The sequence below is a fragment of the Diadema antillarum genome, unplaced genomic scaffold (assembly GCF_040938485.1).
Source record: "Diadema antillarum isolate AM-2024a unplaced genomic scaffold, OU_Dant_1.0 seq00000693_RagTag, whole genome shotgun sequence".
Classification (NCBI taxonomy): Eukaryota; Metazoa; Echinodermata; class Echinoidea; order Diadematoida; family Diadematidae; genus Diadema; species Diadema antillarum.
Window position 1 is genome coordinate 1272812 of NW_027271598.1, and position 17114 is coordinate 1289925.

The 17114-nt window shown below is 39.0% G+C and overlaps 2 protein-coding genes across 2 annotated transcripts in view; both read right to left on the reverse strand.

Annotated features, from left to right (window-relative positions):
• Positions 1 to 7203, reverse strand: part of LOC139737472 (inverted formin-2-like) — an 81732-nt gene extending 74529 nt beyond the window's left edge. The window contains exon 1 of the mRNA XM_071648147.1: positions 6998 to 7203. The gene's annotated coding sequence lies outside the window, so the exon portion shown is untranslated. The remainder of the gene's footprint in view (positions 1 to 6997) is intronic.
• Positions 7204 to 11832: 4629 nt separating this feature from the next.
• LOC139737445 (C-type mannose receptor 2-like) lies at positions 11833 to 16400 on the reverse strand. The gene is made up of 5 exons (XM_071648121.1): positions 16340 to 16400; positions 15356 to 15537; positions 14360 to 14576; positions 13530 to 13735; positions 11833 to 12054 (listed from the first exon to the last, which is right to left on the reverse strand). The coding sequence occupies exons 1-5, from the start codon at positions 16398 to 16400 to the stop codon at positions 11833 to 11835; spliced, it is 888 nt and encodes a 295-aa protein (XP_071504222.1).
• Positions 16401 to 17114: the final 714 nt, after the last annotated feature.

A 17114-nucleotide genomic window follows, 5' to 3' on the forward strand; every position in this document is an offset into this window, starting at 1 on the left:
TAATAGTTAAAGGGGCAAGAATCCCCTAACATGTAGACTTCCCATCCATGGAAGCATAGAGATCAGTGAAGTACTATAGTGAAAATTTGAAAGTCTGTTTAAAAGTTATATGACAGAAGAAATCAAGACAATCAGGCAATTAGGGAATAGGGCCTGTACACATTTTTGGAACTAACATTGATTATTGGAAGGTTATAGTAAAATTTGGGAATAGTATACTTATTCCTCATTATTGGAAGTACAAGCGGAAATATACAGCTAGTCTCAAAGGCAGTTCAAACACAAAGAGACCAGGGAACTAACTAACAAAGTAATATTTTGCAGCTGACAGTAATTAAGGTCACCATCACCATTATGACAGCTGGGCAACAGCCAATCTTCTGCGAGTATTTTTAGCATTGCTATGGTAACTACAATATCATTCATAGTCAAAAATATTATTACAAGGATTGTGTTTTATTACACCTTCGCGTCTTACGTTGTTTCCAATTCAAAGTCGTTTGACACTGCTCGCAAAATAATGACAACAAAATCAGACTAGGTATTGTTCGAAGGAGTATTAGCAGATTTGAGGTCCACAGATGACGAGATAGCACGAAAATGACAAGAGCTTCACGTGGATATACACCATTCGTTTGGCGAAAAACGTCTAATTGCAAGATGTATGGTTGCACGGTTGAATGTACAATTCACTGGATTTGCGAATCCAGAACTATACGATAACGAAATGCTGCATTATCTACCGACAGCGGCAAAGGGATTGTACTCTATTCCTAACCGAAAAAGAATACGCCAGAAAAAAGAAAAAAAAATAATGTAGCGGAAAGCAATACGTGGGACACCAGAGATTTGTCGATAAATAAGATAGCTCATTCTCGTTATAGCAGTGGCGTTCAAACGGTAACTGTGCTGTGTATGATTCGATAAATCACTAAAGTAATATTTTCACATTCGCTCCTCATATACTGTGACCTACCTGAGTAACATAGATGAACACATTTTCGCTGACATCATTCGGCACATCAGCATCTACCGCAAACATGAATGTCGGCCTGCAAGTCCGATATAATCTGCCCAATCCAGCACATATCACAGCCAACTTGTGCACACGATATGCAAGCCATCCACTGGTTTAATTCGATAATGTGATAATCTCGTTTCTCGAGGCACAGCGCATTATATATCGCACTGCGATAAAGGTGACCGAACAGTTTGAGTCTGTCCCAAAGGCACCCGCGCATGAGGACGTCGAGCGAACATAGAAATGCCTGAAGGCGATATCTCTTCTGCAGTCCTGCATCTTTTCTCTTTGTCTCATCTCTTGTGTAGACATTTCCAACCTCCCGAAGGAGTTACAAGGACGCTATGAAAAGTCGTTCATCTTCAAAGAGGTACCCCCAGCTTAACAAGGGGAGTTTCTGTCGTCGCCAGCTAAACTCCTTAAACATTAGAAAGTGATGATGACACGAGAGAGCCCCATTTCCTCGCAGTCACGATGCCTCAACAATTGTCGGCAAAAACCCATTTTCCTTGCTAATCCGCAATGGCTCGGGACCTCGTAAAAGGAACTAATTAGTAAGTATATCTTGGACCTTTTTGACCCTGACACAAATTCCCGCCAAAAACCCGTATTACGGGTAAACGTAAGTTCATATCATCTACAGAAAGCCTGTTGGCTGCAGAGTCTTAAGTTGTCGTTAACACGATCTCAGGTAATGAGAGGCTGGTAGTACGCAATGTGAAGTATGCCAACTTGCATTCCACTTCGTAATTGAAGAGCCTAAGTCGACAAAGACTTATAGAAACCAAAGCCATACCTATACCACTCTAATTTATTGTCCTTAGATATCATATTTTGCGCACATATCCTTGTAAGGAAAAACTTACAGATGTGGAGCCATTTGCGGCCGGTACATAGCAAAATGCAATAAGATGGAAAGACATACAAAAGAAAATATTTGATATATCTCTTCTGATAAAGGAATATATATAGACAAAAGAATAAGCAGACGGCTACAATTTTGAAGATCAGTGGATTTACCATATGATCATCAGGCGATAACGGTGAGCATTTGCACAGCAATGCCAGGACAGGTGTAGGTGTACAGTAATGTTGCCGGTACACGCGCATTGGCAGCGTGAGTTCGTCGGGTGAAGATGCAGCGGATTAGACGGTATGGTGAGATTGTCGGTTTCTTGGATGACATTGAGTCCTATATTAGATCATTTCTTAAGAGTTGAGCCCAAAGGGGGAGAGGGTTAATGTCTGTAGAGAGAAGGGAGCACCATGCTTTCCGTAAGACGTAATTTGCTTGGGAGTCAAGCTGCTTTTTCCTTAGGCCAAGAGCAAAAAAGGGTGTGGGGGAGGGGTGGCTCGATAGCACGCCAAAAACATTATCATCACTAATGCACTTTGAGTGAAACCGGTCTAATACATGGCAAGAGGAGTTCTGCGTGGCGCCCGGAATCACTTTACATTAATGATGCGCGCACGTTTGATCAATCCAACGTTTATATCCAGGATGGCAGACACGAATGCTATGTCACCTTAAGCCGTACGTATCCTCCGAGACTAGGGTAATTTCCACATCTTTGATTTATATAGAGAATACTACTCCCGAGAGAAATGGGTTTAAAGGTCAAATAGGTCAAGGTCAAAGGAAGCAGCACGATAAGAGGCTGCAAATGTAAGACTAACCTGAAAACGCGAAAAGGGACGTGATAAAATCTGTCTCATACTTTACGCAAATAGCCGAAGACTCCGTGACAAGCACCACGCACGCACACTATGACATAAAGTTGCCGGTCTTGTGATTGGTCGCTCACAAGCAATTAATGCTTCATTAGCAGCCACGTAAAACAAATCGTATTACAAATAAATCAATTCAAACCATATCAGGGTTTGGACTGCACAGTCCTAAACCCAAGTTTCTGGGTATAGGTCTAACCATCAAATCCACGAAATCAATCAAAGGCTATCACATTGTTTCAAAGTACGTGTAGTACCAAATAATTTCACTGGCCAAACGTGTCTTCTTCTTCTTCTTGTTTGCAGTCGAATCGTATTCATAAATCAATTGTTGCAATTATTGTTTTTTTTTAAATAATATGCACTCAATAATTGCAATCGATACCAACCACAATTGAGAGAAACAAATCATAAGATGGTCACCTCAACTGATATTGGTCTTGACGAGTGATAAGTAGAAAATCTTTAGGTCTGCTTTGGGAGTGAGTAATAACTGAGTTCAAAATGTGAAAAATGATATTACAATCAAAACAATGCTCTAGACTGAGATCAATTAAAAGAATCGCCAGGCGAAGAGAAATTCGTATAAATGTATCCTCTTTCGGTCTCCTTGTAGCCTCTCATCATACTAAATGTTTTAGACTTTGATGATGGCCTCTACACGCACATAAGACCCTCCATTCACACACACAAACACACACACACACACGCACACACACACACACACTTCCATGTATATTCAGTTTCTCCTAGTAAACATATTTCACAATATTACTGCGCAATAGAGACAACAGCAAGAAGCACGGGCATAAATACACGAAAAGGCCTTCACGACTCCATACCTATGTATAATGAGATAATCACATTATGGTAAATTTAATGATTTTATGATGATAATTGTTTGTGTAGCTTTTACGTCACTATGACATCTCCTAGACCTGCTGGAGACTGGAACAGGTCCCCATAAAATCGAACAGGTTAGAATTTCCCGCGACTCTTTGGAGACCGGTTAGTCTCCTAGAGACGCGAAGACGTCTCCTCAGCCAGCGAGACACGAGTAGCCATCAGGTCACCACCAGGGGGTCTTTTCATCAGCGTTTGGTCAGATATTTTCATTGTTCTGACGAACTGTTTTAAGCTTCTGATATCATTGCATCTGATTGGCTGAGAGCAAATTTGTCACAGAAACAAATATCTAACAAAATGTGTGATGAAATGCCTTCCAAGTCGCCAGGGTAGTCTCCAGGTCATGTGAGATTAAATCTTCATTACAAAGATTATTGAAAGACCACTGAGAGACCCAATATTGGCAAAATCCCTCAGCAGTCTCCATGACCAGATAAAAATATTGTCAATGTGAAATGGTTCTAAAAACCCTTGAAAGGTTAATGGAAGACCGAAGAGTAATTTCCCAGAATTTGTTTTAGAGATCTCTGTAAGATCTTGAAGATTGCCGTACGTTCACGGAGAGACCAATAAGACTATTGAGAGATCACTGAAAGATCATCTAGCATATTCCATGAGATCTCCGGGAGATCAATCAAGATCTCTGACAGACTAATGTGTCAATGATCGTTTAATGATCTGTCAAAGATCTTCTCAATGTGGAATAGTTCTAAAACCCCTTGAAAGATTATAGGAAGACCGAAGAGTAATTTTCCAGCATTTTTTTTAGAGATCTCTGTAAGATCTTGAAGATTGCCGTACGTTCACCGAGAGACCAATAAGACTATTGAGAGATTACTGAAAGATCATCTAGCATATTCCATGAGATCTCCGGGAGATCAATCAAAAACTCTGTTACGAGACTAGTCTTTCAATAATCAACCAATGATATCTCAAAGATCTTCTAACCAAAAGAGTGGCAATTCTTGAGAGACTGTTGAAAGATCCTCGAAAATCTAGCAAGACCCTTCGAGAACTGGTTTAGAGATTGCTGAAAGACTGCTGAAAGACAATGGAAAGACCCTTTTCATGAAAGATCGCTGAAAGACTATCTTGAACCGTTTAAAAAAACAATTGAAGACTATGGAGACCACGAAATTCACTTAAAGATCACCCAAGAATCATAAAAGACCTCCGAGATCATTGAAAGTCCATTGAAAGATCAATCAATGTTTACGGTCTTCAGTCGTCTTTCCCTTTGTGGGATGGAGGTGTAAGAGAGAGCTCTTCATTTCGACGGATGAATCACATATTTACTATACCGAAAGTGCGGCTATGTACATGAGAGCCAGCTCATTTGGATGGGTTGATGAGAGGTTGGACAATGTATTATACGACTACAAGCAAATGTACAGTCGAAATGCCCGCTTTACTCACATGCAGACATATGCAGGGTGTATGAAAAAAAAGGTAATCCAACTTTGGAGGGGTACAATTTTATGATTGTCAGCTATGGAGAGCGCAGTTTTGGTTGTGAGGAAAGGGGAACTCTTCTTCTTTCCATTGATACCTAATTATGTTGACATAAATTATTGTCATGCATGACTGAGCGCATGAACTTTAAAGACTTTGCGTGTTATTGTGAAGGAACAACGCATACATGTCTCACTGCATGGATGAGATCTGAAAGTTGGATGAGATCATTGAAAGTGGCTAAATAGGCCAGCCTGTACGACTGCAGGTTCGTGTTTAGGGTTTCTCCTAACATTTCATGGTCCATAACCTTTAACGTGGCCACCTGTCCGATAACTTGGTCCTTTCCATAAAGGGTAAACCATTATCCATTTTTCTCTCTTCATATTCAAGACATGGTTTATTGTAGCCCTCCAAAGTTGGATTACCGTTTTTTTTTTATGCACTGTATAACTACAATAGGAAACGGATGAATTGGGCGGGTTGGAGACAAAATGACAGTCCAAACCTCCTGCCTTCTTCAACCTAGACGGACTTATTCTCTTCCATGATTAATTGAGCTTTCTGGCAGCACACAATCAATGCAGTTTTTAACATGATCTCGATAAATGCGCCCTCCCCTTTTCTGTGCACGGCAACATTAGAACAATCTTAAAAGGTCTTCGTGGTATTATGTAACCATGGTTGTAACCTCAGAGAACAGGGATTTCTAAAGGGCTTATCTTACTGGAGATGTCGCCGCGACTGCCACAATATTGATCAATCGTCGAGACTCGTGAGCCTCTACAGACCAAGAAATGTCTTGCGTTCTCAACTTGCGTTCTCAAGAATGCGACTCAAGGGCGACGACCGAAACATCTCCAAAAAGGTAACAACATTACCCTAAAGTCGCGGGACGTCGCCGCTGTGTCTCCAAGATATCTTCACAGTTGTGGAGACGTCTCCGTGACGTCTCCGCGACATCTCCACATTGTCGCTGGTAGGTCTCAATTGAGTCTCTTCAACGTCGCGGAGACGTCTCATGGACTTCGCGGGGACTTCGAGGACTTCGCCTCTCCGCAACCTCGCGACTCGAGTCGTCACCAGGTTGCCACCTAGTCTCCACTCCACTGAGATACCTACTTAACGTGGCAACTTTTAATGGAAAATTCTTACATGAAGTTACCTATCGTTGGATAATTCAATTGCGGTAATGCTTTGAATATCAAAACTTATAAACATCATAAGATTTACATATAAGGAGAGCCTTTGTGGCTAGATGGATAAGAAAACAGACTGTCAATCCGAGTTCAGTGGTTCGAGTCCCCTGGAAGCGACCCAAGGCAAGGCACATTATAGCCATTGCCTAGTCCGTCAGAGGAGACATGAAGCTGTCGGTCCTGTGGTTGCTCGCTCACAAGCATTCATTGCTTCATTATGAACCACGTTAAACAAATCGTACTACAAATACATCAATTCAAACCATTTTGGGTTTTTAACTGCACAATCTTAAACCCAAGTTGAGTCTAAAAATACGTGAAAATGATGTCACAGTAAAAATGCTCTACATGTATGTCACTAGTGTCACGGAAATTCGTATGAATGCATTGCTCTTTCGGCCCCCATGTAGGTCTCATAATACTATACGTTTTAGACTCTGACATGGTCGACCTTTACAGAAAAGGGGAAAGGACAAAAGGGCAAGAGAAGAAAGAAGGTAAAGCAAGAGAGGCGGACAGTACGAACATTTTACTATCCTAACAATATATTTATCGGTATCAGAGGGATGCATGGTGCATCCTAAAGGCAGCAAAAGCAATATTTGCGTTTGCGGCTATGTTTAATAACTGGCGTAAGATGCACAAACACACTGCCCGGTACTACACAGGACTGAAATGTGATAAAACTTACCCATCGGTTGTTTTTAATGTGACTTAAGGTCTGTAGCTGACTTTGGCCTGTTACACTTGTCACTTGTCAACATCTCATCAAAAAGCTAGAAAATCTGCTGGCTTTATATCCAGGCATTTGTCCACAAGTTGGTACCCGAAGAAGGTCCCCGAATGTAGCACTTATTGTTCCCTCTCTATGAACTCCTGTTCCAGTCTAGTACAAGTTGGACCCGTTACGTGCTGGTATGAATACAAACCGTCTGTTCTCACACTGGGGTCGTCTGCTTGCCATAGTAAGGCCCTCACGACCAAAGTCAGCTGGTATTTACAAGAGGCGTACTTATCACAGGTGACGCAGCATTCATGCATTATAGACAAACAACTCTACGAGATTTAACCGTGATAAAAAAAGACGCTCCTATGCATGCATGTGATATTTCTCAAGCATACTTTTCATTCACATTCATTTCTTGCGATAATGCAAACTACAGCGCGACCTATGACCGGAGCCATTAAAGAAACCTGTAAATAATTTGTCAATTGTTCTAATACTTTTACATCTTTATCGCAATGAGAATCCATGCTGTTTGCCTATATGGTAGGTGTTGTTTATCACATGGAATAATATTGATACCGTCATTATGCACTGTCATTTAAAGTGTAATCACTCAACTGTCTCTCCGTGTTCTCGACTAACAACTATCGATATTAATTTTTCAAATACTGCTTTTTCATTCAGTTTTTACTTGGAAATTGTTAATGATGATATAATTTTTTCTTCTTTTTTTTTTGATAACCGGGGAGAATAGTGTGTAGGGTGGGCAGTTCTGATTTGAATTTAGTGCATAGATTAAACAAAAACAGACCGACATTTTATTTCTTAAAAGAGACTTCCAAATGATTTTCAGACTTTTGCATTTGAACATTTTATAGATTGCTTATACTGGGTGCAGAGTTTCAGACTTTGGTGATTGGGATAAAGAAAAAGAATGTGTACAAAATTCACAACAAATCACAATGAACGAGGATGATGACGTAGCAGCTTCACATAAGAATACACATTTCGGTGCTTAAGGACGCAGAATAAAAGAAGAAAGCATGCATACATTCTACAAAGGTGAAGTACTGTAATGGAATTATGCTGCTACATTATTGGAATATGTGAGCCTGCTGTGCCATCATCCTTGTTCAGCGCATTGTGTTTTGGGTTTGTCAGAGTATTGTTTTCTCTGCTCAAGGACCACAATAAATTCTACAAATCTTTATGTGGCAACATCAGTTTAAGCATTACATAATGTGAAATTATATACATCGGCCGTAAAATCCCTTTAATGCACATCATCAGGTTGACCGTGTGGATTATCTGCCTTGAATAAGAGGAAGAAAAAAAAATAGTTTTTCCCATTTTAAAATGCAAGAATTATCTCTAAGGTCACTACACACATTACTTCCGCAGAGAGAGAGAAAGAGAAAGAGAGTCAAATTTTCATTGCCGATTTCCTTCGGTTAGCCGTTAACGAAAGCATAATTATACCGTGTACACAGAGTAATACTATTATCATTGTTTGAACTTTTCTTTTTCTATTTTGTTTTGGAGCGAGAAACGGTACTTATTGCCTAAGTTTTCCTTTTCCATAACTCGCCATTGATCGTGGAATTTGTGAAAGATAGATATTATTTCGAGAACGAAACAAAAACAAGAACAGAATGCATTGCATAAGTACAAAGGTGAGCCGCTGATTGGTGATAAAAGGAAATGTATGGCTGATTATTCCAAACCCAAATATTTGACAGTTCAACGGCTATCTATCCGACCATTTCAAGTCATCTTGTACACGTTGTCCCCGTAAACTGGATATTTGGCGTTCGAATAAAACGGAATGGATTATGTGTTAAATCAATTTGGCATGGATAATCATCTTTGTTATAAGGTCATACGAACTCTTTTTTATTCTTGTTGTTGTTGTTGTTTGTTCTCTTTTTCTTCATCGGTGTTGATCGCTTAGTGCTGTCGATCTACATTTTTTGTTTCAACTTCATACTCATGAAAACACGTTCACACACGCTTTTTTTCTTTAACGCAACCCCATCTCAGCCTACTTACTGTATTTAGTGCCATTAACCCTTTCTGTGCCAGCGAGTCAAATGTGTACCTATTTCACACACAGACCTATGGGTAAGAAATTCATGTGTCACGCAGAGGGTTACTGATAACGAAGGTGATACTATCTCATTAGCAATGACGCGAATACTTTAAAAGTTATGGCTATGGAATAAATGGTGATATCACAGTGATGGCAATTCTATGATGGCTCGGTTACGATATCAGTACTAATACGAACGGCACTTATGAAGAAAATAATAAACGCATTTGCTGCTGAAATGACAGTATTACCGTCATTACATCAAGCACATTGTTATCATTTCTACAACACTTACTCTATTGATGATAATAATCATTGTGATGATCCACATATGGGTCATTATTCAACTCATAATCTCCGTTACGATCATCATGACGCCATTCTTAAATTCTTTTTTTTTTAAATTAAAGTCCATCATCAGATAGAGCAAAAATACATTATAAAACCTTTCCAATAGTACCTCACTTAATTGTCGCAAAACAGGGAGTATTCTTGGAGTTATTATCAAAATATCCCATATGTTCTTATCATTTCCTCTGTTTTTGCATGTTTAATCACAAATATCTAAAGTTGACAAGAATGAAATCGTTTTGCATGCGATCAAAGTCTATATCTAATCAGTACACGAAAGACCCTCCTCGACTACAGGGGGCGCACTCAGTCACACCTCGGCAGCATTATTGATTCTGTCTGTAATTGGTTCGGTGGTGGCGCTTTTTATTCATTCAGGTGCAAATTGAAGATGTAAGTAAACCAAACCAATGATGAAATTCTGAGTAGTGAAGAATCATGGCATGGTTAACAGTTCAGTTTCAGTTAAGTTTGTCTTATTTGAAAGGTTTTTAAAGTAACGTAAGGTTTGGAAGTAACAGTTTTTGGAATCTATTTGAAAGGTTGGCAATGGTTGGGAAGTAACGTAAGGACTGGAAGTAACAGTTAGGGAATTTATTTGAAAGGTTAGGAAGTACCGTTTTGTTTGGAAGTAGCACGTTTGGAAGTAACGTTTTGTTTGGAAGTAGCACGTTTGGAAATAACGTCTTTCTTATGGTGATATTTAAAGATCACTTTAAATCATTTTTGTCAGGGAATCTTAGTATTTGCCCCATGTGGCATTGTTATCAGAAAACTTGATAAATATTTTCACTCTTTCCCTCAGATTCTGGCGTTTTGTGGCTCCTTTTACAAGCTTTCTTTTGATTGAGGGGATTTCTGTACTTTTTTCCCCCTTCAAACACAAGCTTCGCGATGTCGCTGACCAATGCTTCAAACCAAGGTACAATATTTATTTTAGCTTCTGCTAAAAGAGCACAGTTATCTTACCGTGCTAAATACAACGAAATATGAAGAAGTGGAGTTACTCTGCTACGTCATTATTCATTATAATACTTCTTTGACATTTTTCCACAGTGCAGGACATACTTCAGTTGAGATATATTTCTCTTTCTCTTCCTAGAAGAGATAAAAAAAGATACTTTAGTTTACTTGTCTTTAATTCATTTTCTTCTCGTCAAATTTCATATTAAATGTTATTGATTTTTTTGTTTTTTACAAATATGTATGTAATTAATTAATGTAAATCACCACTGAGTAGATGTTGATTTTGCTGTTGCTTGCACGGTTACTCTTTCGCATGCCACATTTGTGTTGAATTCGGTGGTATAGTATAGTGGCAGGGGGTAGGGTGGATCACAAACGAGTGAGAAATATTCTTGCATATCTCTCCCCCCCCCCCCCTCACTCTCTCTCCTATACGGAGACTCACACGTCACACACACACACACACACACACACACGCGCGCGTACACACACACACACACACACACACACCATTACGTCATATTCTTAAATCTTCTCACACCACATGTCTCACCGCGCGACTCTCCATAATATTCCTGTCATGATTGTCACTATTATCTTCCATCGATGTGAAAATAAAAGACAATTAGCATCTTTTCTGATAATATAGGGAAAGTTGAGAAGTGGAAATTATTCTCCACTTTATTTCTTAAGCTGTGAATTTCGCAGTAACTCATTTTGCTATGGAAAATGTAATAGAATGTATTTTAAGTAACGCATCATGTAGAATTGCAAACATCTTAACGTTATCCAAGCATATCTTCGTTCTAGACACGCCACGCTTTGCAGAGTACGCAGTCCATTCTTTGACTTTGATCTCGTCGTAAACTTTATTGCTGTTCGCATGGATCCGTTGAATATACAATGTAGTTACACAAGCAGGATAATTTTATAACAACGTATATTGTTGAAATTGGGAAAGAAGTAGAATCTCTCTGACCAAAGGTCATATTTCTAGAAAGTAAAACAGGACTTCTGAAGCAATCGAACTGAACTGTTATCTTTCTCGTTGTATTTTTAATCACATTGAATTCACTCACATCCAATTTCACATCTTCTTCGCAGTTAGCGAAAGCTGATTATTGCCACTTTGACCACAAACAAAAGAGGAGATATGAAATAATGACAACGGAAAAAAATAATTAAAAATAAAGTTGAAACGCATGTATAATCTACATAGAACATAAAATGTTTTATGCATAAGGAATAACTTTTCGTTACCATCTGTCTGAAATGTGTACTATATTATAAGGTATTGTCAGTAGATTTCATCGAAATTTCTATTGCAATCTTAAATCCCTCTACATCCAATCTCACCCACCCTCTTTAAACTTAACCCTCTCAGCCCCGAAATCTAGTAGAAGTTGGGCTTCTTGAGTTCGCAGACGAAACTCATGTCCTTGTCGCACTCGTAGTCATTCCAGCCCTGGTCGTTTTTCTGCAGCGTGCAGACGCGGTGGTCGCCCTTGTTGTAATTCGGCTCGTTCTGCTTCCAGAAGTCGTGCACCATCGGTTGGCCGTCGGTAAAGTACCAGTTGCGCGGTGGGATGTCGTTGCTTGCTGCTGACCCATCGAGCTAGGAGGGTAGAATCAAACGTTTTAAGAATTTGTTAGTGTATTTCATAGATATGGTAATAAGGACGTGGAAATAGACTATTCGCGAGAGTGTATCGTCATCCAGTTTGTATTTAGGAAATCAGAACAAAGTGCAATAATTAATCATTCATTCATTCATTCATTCATTCATTCATTCATTCATTCATTCATTCATTCATTCCTGTCTAATGAACTTCTAAACTCGTTTCAAGTGAAAATGAATGTGGGTCTACTCATTGTTGATCACAAATTAGTTGAAAATATATCTGAGGCCCTTCTGGATATACTGTAAAAGTGGATATTTTCGCGCGACTAATTTTTCACGCTTGGCCGGGTAAGAAGAGTTTCGCGTGTTTTTAATTCCGCGGAATCAAGACATCACGCACAGGAACATTTAATTTTCGCGCTAGTTTCTGGTTGCGCGAAATGCGCGAAAATTTCAACACCGCGAAAATTTCCACTTTTACAGTACTGGTTAGAATGATATTGCAAATCATGCCAAAACGCATCGTCGCAACAACTGCGATTTAGGTGTGAGTTTATTCAATTTGTCTCCCTCTACAGAATACATTTGTTAAGATCGCGAGTGCTAATGTATTGCTTCCACAATCATTGCTTCCACCTGAACGTTCACCCCTCTGAATAATATCTGTCTTTCATTTAACTGCAATTTAATTAAAAAGAAGTCATGGCATTTCTCTGCATCATATGCAATTCACACCATATTTGTTAGGTAACGGCCTGAGTGCCATGGTCAAGAGAGACCTCATAGATTGAACGGTTCCATTACATTTGCTGCTACGACAAAACATTGCTTCCAATGAAATATCTTTACGCTCAGCCACACATAAATTCTACCCACAAACAAAACCCTAACCCTAATCCTAATCCTCACATTCTTATTGATAACGGTCTCTTCCACCTGTACACTTAAAGATCTGAAATGATATTTATGTATAATTTCATATGATTATATATTTGTAATGCGACATTTTGTTTGCATTTTCATGACTTGTGAATGATATTTTCGATTATTGTCATACTTATCTTCTGTTATGTACAAGTGGAGAAATAAAGCTTACTGAAACTGAAACTGAAAAATGAAGCTAAAACTAACACCCTATCACAAACCTACCCCTAACCCTAAGTCCTCGGAGAGAATAAGACAGGAGCAACTGTGGCATGAGCAAATGTCGTATTAAACAAAGAAGTCTATCCGTCATACAGTCACTCTCATAGAATTTCGAATTACACGACAGAATTAGCATAATAATTCTGTTTATATCCTTCCCAGGGATAATCATTCCTAGACTTAGGCAGTTTTTCGACTTGTGCTATTTCAACTTTGGAGACGTTGACCGTACCTTCAGGAAACTACAAATCCCTATTATGACTGCTGTTATTTTTTCTATGATCATTTTTTTTTTGAGGTGTAGCCAAGTTGTTCAGTCATACCTCTCCCACGAGCCCGATCCAGTCGGAGCAGCTGGCGCCGAGAAGATTGGAAAGGAAGACCTGCTCGTCATGGTTGTCCACCTTGACCAGGCTGCAGTCGGGATGGATGGACTGACACTTGACCTGGGCGTCGAAGTGATGGATCTTGGGCGAGTCGATGACGTGGTAGCAGGAGTCGCCGAATTCGGCCCAGCCGTCCGGGCAGCCTGTCATTCAGTACGATGGAAGGGGAAGACTGTAAGCGTGACGTGACTTTACGTATAAATGGTTCGCTGGTCCGCGTTTAAAGTATTAAAATTGACAAGCACACACAAACATTTTGTGAGACATATACCCTACTTCAACTTCACCTTACTAAAATCTATATCATGTCATTTCTTGTTCTCTAAAAATGAATTAAATTCAAGGTCCGTTTTTATCAGCATCGCTGACAAATTTGTGAAAATATTAGATTCATGGGCGGCGATATCAATGATGCATTATAATGCTACTGAAGATGCTGCTGCGTATAAGGAAAGATTGGAAAGATTGAAATTGGAGGGGGCAAAACATCCACCTATAAAGCTGTCGCTCGTTGAGTAGGCTATATTACATAATAACACATAATTTATACTTTGGCTTCTCGCGAATATTGATTCCTTGCAATAATTGCTAAGAACTAACTACATTGTATGATGTCACATGAACTTTTTTTTAATGGATGAGATTTGACGCTTTAAGAACGAAAAATATACGTTGCAAAACAACACGACTATTATGTTACAACATTATTCAATAGACTACAATGAATCATGATACAATATAATGGAGAGATGACAAGGAAATTGTACCAAAATGTTCAATCTCGCAAATGAAGCTATGCTTCTGGGAGCACTCAGCATCATTCCACTTCTCATCCGAGCCATAGGGCCACACCACGCAGTCCTCGTCTCCTTTGTTGTTTGGTTCCCCGGAACTCCACAGTGTGTTCAGCTCCGGCCGCAGCCGCCTCATGTCGGTGAAGAACCACTGTCCCTCGTGGTGCTTGTCATTCAGTCCGATCCAGTACTTCACAATAATAATAAAACCATTCAGAAATACAACAAAACCATTCGATGCATTCAATGCAATTCTGCTTTTTATTTCCATCCAACAAAGAGGTAAAAGAGATACATGCATAATATTATCATGATGAAGTATGTATTCAATAAATCATATCGAAAACAATTTGTAAGCAGTATACATCATGACGTTTCATACAAAATATATGAACGAGTCAATAGAAGCAAGTCATACTTGCAATGGTGACTAGAATGGATATAGCGACAGAAATGTTCGATCTACTTCCAAGCGGAATAACCAACAACCAACAATATTGGAAATGATAATTATAGATATTTTCATTGAAATGATATCGGAAATAGTAATATGATCGAGATCAGTTGACTGTTCCAAGGTAGTAGAGGGTGTCATCTTTTAATTATGGTAACATTCATCAAATATGAAATCAGACTGCGGCCTATGGTAAACTTTTTCCATTATGACAATGCAATATATTGAGATTGATCATAAAAATAAATACAAGGACAACATTAGATGAACAAAATTGAGAAAATGCATTTTTCACTGTCAAACTTTATTTTCTTGATCTTTGGGCGAGAGAACCGAAGAATATAATGTTAATGTCATTCCTCTGGCATTTCAAGGAGCTACATGTAGGTCAAGTGTCCATTCGATGTCCCAGGAAAATTAGGTCTGCGAATTCTATGTAAATATATATGTACAGATCAAAAGGCTTCAGTAGAATATTTTGATTGTAGGGACCTTTTAAACCAGGCTTCGCTCACCGGCGCAGATTCCCGCTCTGCAAAGTTCTTCATGAAGTTGAACTCGGCCCTGCTGTCGATTGAGATGAGATGGGCTCCAAGAGCCAGGCATTCCCGCTCAGCATCGTCCCACGTTACGTCACATGCCCTCTGGTAATAGCAGGAGAATCCGCGCTGTGTCCAGCCATCTGGGCAGGCAACATCTGGGGAGATGGAAGTAGTCATGGTGTCACATGCATGCAGGGGGTAAGGGAAGACCGGTAGATATAGAAATTAGTGATGATAATAAGTGTAAAAAAAAAGAAGCAAAATGGTAGACTGACCAACATCAGATAGTACAAATAACGATGCGAATTACTAGTATAACAATTGCCATGATAAATCATATGACAATAGAAACTGGACGTTTTGGGAGTTATTTTGCCGATGAGATGTAGTAAACTATGATAGGTAAAAAAAAATCAATAATGCAGGGAGAAAGATAGATTGACAATCATGCTAAAGCAAGATGAGAGAAACGAAGGTATCAAAATGCAATTTCGATGGGAGTAAATAGACAATAATAGCCATTTGAAATATGCATTTATAGAACAGGAAACTTTGTTATGGGGTAATGTGATGATACTTGATTATCTGACTGTATAGCGCTTTAAATGCTACAAATCCTGAAAGTTACCATGCTCTTATCTTAGTGTGAAATTGTATTCGATGATTTGTATATCAACTCATATCGCTTACCACGTGAGCCATGTGTCAACCCTAGTAGAAATTGATATCTCGTCCAGCGTTCACACAAAAAAGATTAATTGATTGCATCATTGTTTGACCATTGATTGATTAATTGATTGTTTGATAGATTGATTGTTTGATACAAGAACATTTAGACGCTTGGTGGGATGTTCATATAATACATTCGATATTCGATTTATCATTCGATTTTCCGCTATATCCCTCAACCTGGCTCTTGGTTGAACACTTCTCTTTGGCTGGATTTTTATAGCTTACATGCGGTTGCCGCGCAAACGACTGCCAGTAGACTCAGGGAACGAAGAGCTTGGTGCGCCATATCTGTCGAAAAATCAGAATTCAGCTGAATGATTTGGAAATAGACGTGAAGACTACGTGAAGTATATCTGTATCAATCTTTGTATGTTATCAAGACACATACATGAAACGTCACGTCATTCTAGTCCAGAGAATGGTGCATTTATCTGTTATAATATATTCATGTAAATCATAATTTCATGAACATTCACTCTTTCATCTCGAATATAAAGTGACATATAGTGCATTTGAATTTCTGATTTTAAATTTGCACATCATTTTAGATAAATTCAGTTTGATAGAAATTCATCAAAGGGTTTTTCATCTTTATACAGTGGGAATAATCTACGACATGAATGACCCATTATTAATCAAGCAGTTAACTACAATATGCGGATTGTCACGTTAAAAGGCAAGATACTAGTACTCTACACAAGACAGATACAGGACGAAATGATCCATTTTTTTCTTTTACTGTCAAAGTAAAAGATAATCGATACAAACATTTGATTTGACATCATGAAGATTTCTAACCCTAATGATCTAACGAGCCCTTCGCACACCAATGAGGCATTGGGCATTGAAACACCAACACTAATGATTACACAATTAAGGAAACGATACTTATGACGCAAGTAAGCTGGTATGGAGTGAATTGAAAAACCAGGGAAAAAGAGAAAAGTGAAAGAAATAAAGTAAAATTACCTGCTGTATGTTGCCTCTGCGTAACGATCCT

Bases quoted from the DNA above. Each gene is read 5' to 3' on its own strand.
- LOC139737445 (XM_071648121.1), bottom strand. From the start codon at position 16,400: ATGGCGCACCAAGCTCTTCGTTCCCTGAGTCTACTGGCAGTCGTTTGC. The intron at 15,538-16,339 runs GTAAGCTATAAA...CCATCTCCCCAG, and splicing joins CGTTTGCGCGGCAACCGCAT to ATGTTGCCTGCCCAGATGGC. The intron at 13,736-14,359 runs GTACAATTTCCT...ACTGAATGACAG, and splicing joins TTGCGAGATTGAACATTTTG to GCTGCCCGGACGGCTGGGCC.